The sequence below is a fragment of the Monopterus albus genome, unplaced genomic scaffold, assembly GCF_001952655.1.
Source record: "Monopterus albus unplaced genomic scaffold, M_albus_1.0 scaffold32.1, whole genome shotgun sequence".
Classification (NCBI taxonomy): Eukaryota; Metazoa; Chordata; class Actinopteri; order Synbranchiformes; family Synbranchidae; genus Monopterus; species Monopterus albus.
In genome coordinates this window covers 79,642-83,142 of record NW_018127912.1, presented here as the reverse complement: position 1 = coordinate 83,142, position 3,501 = coordinate 79,642, and the positions used below count along the sequence as shown (strand labels likewise).

The 3,501-nt window shown below is 40.8% G+C and overlaps 1 protein-coding gene across 6 annotated transcripts in view; it reads right to left on the bottom strand.

Annotated features, from left to right (window-relative positions):
• The window catches only part of septin9b (septin 9b), a 69,405-nt gene that overhangs the window by 7,590 nt on the left and 58,314 nt on the right, over window positions 1–3,501 (bottom strand). For all 6 annotated transcript variants that reach the window (XM_020597028.1, XM_020597027.1, XM_020597026.1 and 3 more), the window contains one exon: window positions 3,286–3,423. In XM_020597028.1, the coding sequence (XP_020452684.1) occupies window positions 3,286–3,423 (138 nt within the window). The remainder of the gene's footprint in view (window positions 1–3,285; window positions 3,424–3,501) is intronic.

Genomic DNA, 3,501 nt, shown 5'->3' with positions numbered 1-3,501 from the left:
CATTCAGCGTGAATTTGCCATCATCAGGAATGGCTGCTGAGGCCAACACTGTGTTCTGCTTCACTGAGCATCGTTCATTTATCCAAAACCAAAGAAGCAAAATGAAAGCAAATTGCTGACATGCAAATTTGATTTGAGCTTTGATAAATACAAACAGCTGTTTGTGATGCTTCAAACAAGGCAAAAAGAAAAAAATACCCCCATGATAGAGGCTTCAAATAGCTATCAGCGATGTTCTGTCATCATTTCCCTGCCTGTCATTCTTGGACTGTGGACATATGGTGTCCAGAGGTTTTGGCACCGTGTTCATGTAATTGGTTACAGGCCCTAATTTTAAACTTCAGCTGGTGTTACAATATCAAACCAAAAAGGAAAAATAAGCAAAAAGACAATAATAGAGTAGAGGCTTTAGATGTATCCCAGCACTTTATCCTCATGAACCATAAACTCAGTTTGTCCAGCACAAACCAAGTTTCTGATATGTTGTTTCTTCCCGGTTTAAGGTTCTTTTTATTTGCATAGGAATGGGGTTGCATGCATGCACTGTAGGTCTGTACTTTGCCCAAAGTTTTTATATCTTAATATATGCACACTTAACTATATTCATCTAGCCTCCACAGATGTCTCCTCTGTTCTCCTGCCTACATCTCTCTGGTAGGCTGTAATAAAGACACTACTTCCTGACAGATGTTTGTATCTTTGTTTTTGCAGTGAGAATGTATTTTCAGGTATTCATGTTTTAGTAAAGTGTCCATATCTCCTGTGCACTGTACATGTGCTTGTGTGGATAGTAACAAGGGACAATGTTAGAGGAGATAGAAGCTGAGAGAGTGAAGCAATATAGATTCACAATGAAGAAAAGAGGAGAGTGATTCAGGTGTTGTTTATCTGGCTGAAATTTGCAGCTGTAAGAAAGATCATACACAAGCACGTTCATGGCACACACATAAGTGTAGCTCTACAAGTGCTAGCGTGCCCACTGCCTACTTGAGTCCACTACTCGCACTGCTGTACATGAAGAGGGCAGAGACTCACACATTCCCTACAACAGCAGCTGTGGTGACACGAGAAGATGATGAGGGGGTATGTCAAACAGAGGAACACACAGACACACACATCATCCCCCCACTCAAACAAAGAAAGTTTAAGTGGATAACTGTTGAGTTACTGCTGCACAGAAAAATCAGACAGCAATAGATGCAGCTGCGTGCATTTGGCGTGCTTGTGTATAAGACTGTATCTTTATATCAAAATAGCCTTGTCTGCTGTTTACCTGCATGCATGGCTATATGTCCTACTTGGCCTTCAGTGCACATGAGGACAGACCACTCACCACTGTTCAAACAATTTACAGAGCTAACTGGAGAAAATGAGCCTAATCACTGATAAAGCAGCAGGAGAAACAAGGTTTGTACTATGTGAGAGTTGTTCAATGTTTTGCTAATCCACATTGATTTATTGGTTAAAAGTGACCCCACAATTATTATTTTAGTATAATTCAGTTTTTATTTAATTTACTTACTAAGTGCATCCGTATTCATTCAAATACAGCTAATGTTTAAGGACACAGTATTAATAGTATTGGATGCAGTAGAAATGTGTGTGGATGTGTTGCCAGATGGTATTTGTGAGCAGTGCTGAGCAAGTGCTGAAGCAGAAGCAAATGGAAGAAAACCACATTGTTCTTTTGTCTTGCAGTTCTTTTGTAGTAGTTGTAAAGAAGATGCTTGTAGTTTTAGCAGCAGAGATGAAGTGTTCTAGCAGACTGGAAAGTGCAGAAATAAAAGCCAATGAAAGGTAAATGACTGTAAGTCCCAGCATCTGCCTGAGTCTCTGTCTGCAACCATTATCTCACAAACGTTCATTAAAGTGAAGCAAACAGCCTCCACCTGGTTGTGTAACAAGTGACGTGCTTTGACTTTACACTGTAAAGACTAGTGTTGCACGATATACCGGTACTAGTATGGTACCGCGGTACTGAGGCATTTAAAACGGTACTATACTGCATTTGGATGGGACCGGTACTTGCTAAGTGCATCAGTATTCATTCAAATACAGCTAATGTTTAAGGACACAGTATTAATAGTATTGGATGCAGTAGAAATGTGTGTGGATGTGTTGCCAGATGGTATTTGTGAGCAGTGCTGAGCAAGTGCTGAAGCAGAAGCAAATGGAAGAAAACCACATTGTTCTTTTGTCTTGCAGTTCTTTTGTAGTAGTTGTAAAGAAGATGCTTGTAGTTTTAGCAGCAGAGATGAAGTGTTCTAGCAGACTGGAAAGTGCAGAAATAAAAGCCAATGAAAGGTAAATGACTGTAAGTCCCAGCATCTGCCTGAGTCTCTGTCTGCAACCATTATCTCACAAACGTTCATTAAAGTGAAGCAAACAGCCTCCACCTGGTTGTGTAACAAGTGACGTGCTTTGACTTTACACTGTAAAGACACTTTGGACATGGTTGATTTTGATTCTTTGTTCATTTCCACTGACACGTCTTGGGCAAAAGACATTTCTGCTGCAACCTCGGAGACTTTAATTTGTTAGCATTATTAGTGCACACCAGGAATAATATGTTTCTGTTTGTGCTCCATATGTTGCCTTGTGCTGGCACACACACTGGTCCAAATATGCTAGTCCCTGACCACTGTCATGATGGATTCTACCAGAAATGCATCTGTGAAAACCTAGATTATTTTTTCCCCCCTCTGCTAAACAATGATAAAAATGTTCCAGATGAAAAAAGGCACTGTATCAATAATCAAATCCAGGCCTCTAGCACAGGGTGTCTTCCAAATTCTAAATGATCGGACACTCTTGACTAGATGTTGGCAGACTGCCGCACGTTAGACATGGCGAGATCCCATCTATCATACATTTTAATGGTAAATAATCATTAAGATAAACAGTAGGGTATAATTCATTCAGCCTAAACCACTACAATTTCTCCTGTTCAGGATATTAGATGATGGCGCTCTCAACATCCTAATAGCGGTTTCACTGTGTCTCTTTCAACTGTGAGAATGTCTTTGTGAAATCTGACTCTTCAAGTGATACTTTATTGTCTCTGAGGAGACAATGTGTTCCACATGTGGTCACCACAGAGGGAGATGGAAATAAAGAGCTGAAGAAGGACACGGTTAAAGAGCTGTGGAAAGACAATGGGTCAAGGCAAAGATTCCCAGAAGCCCTGGTTTATCTCCGCAGCTGTGGGGGAAACTGGTGGGATGAGGAACAAAAAATTGGGCACTTAGTCACAGTGATGCATGTCTCTTTGATATGTTATCTTACCAGTGCCCAGTGGGAGGTATGAAGTATATGCAGCAGTGCACCCTGGAGTCTGGGATCCTCTTCTTCCTGTCGATGTTGATTTCCTCCTGTAGGTAGGTTTCATACTGGTCGTTGATAAACTTCATAATGGGCTGCCAGCTGACAGAGGTAACAGTTTAGGAATGAGAAGGAAACTTTATATTAGCCAGCAATCAAAACCTCTTCATTTGCTTAGTC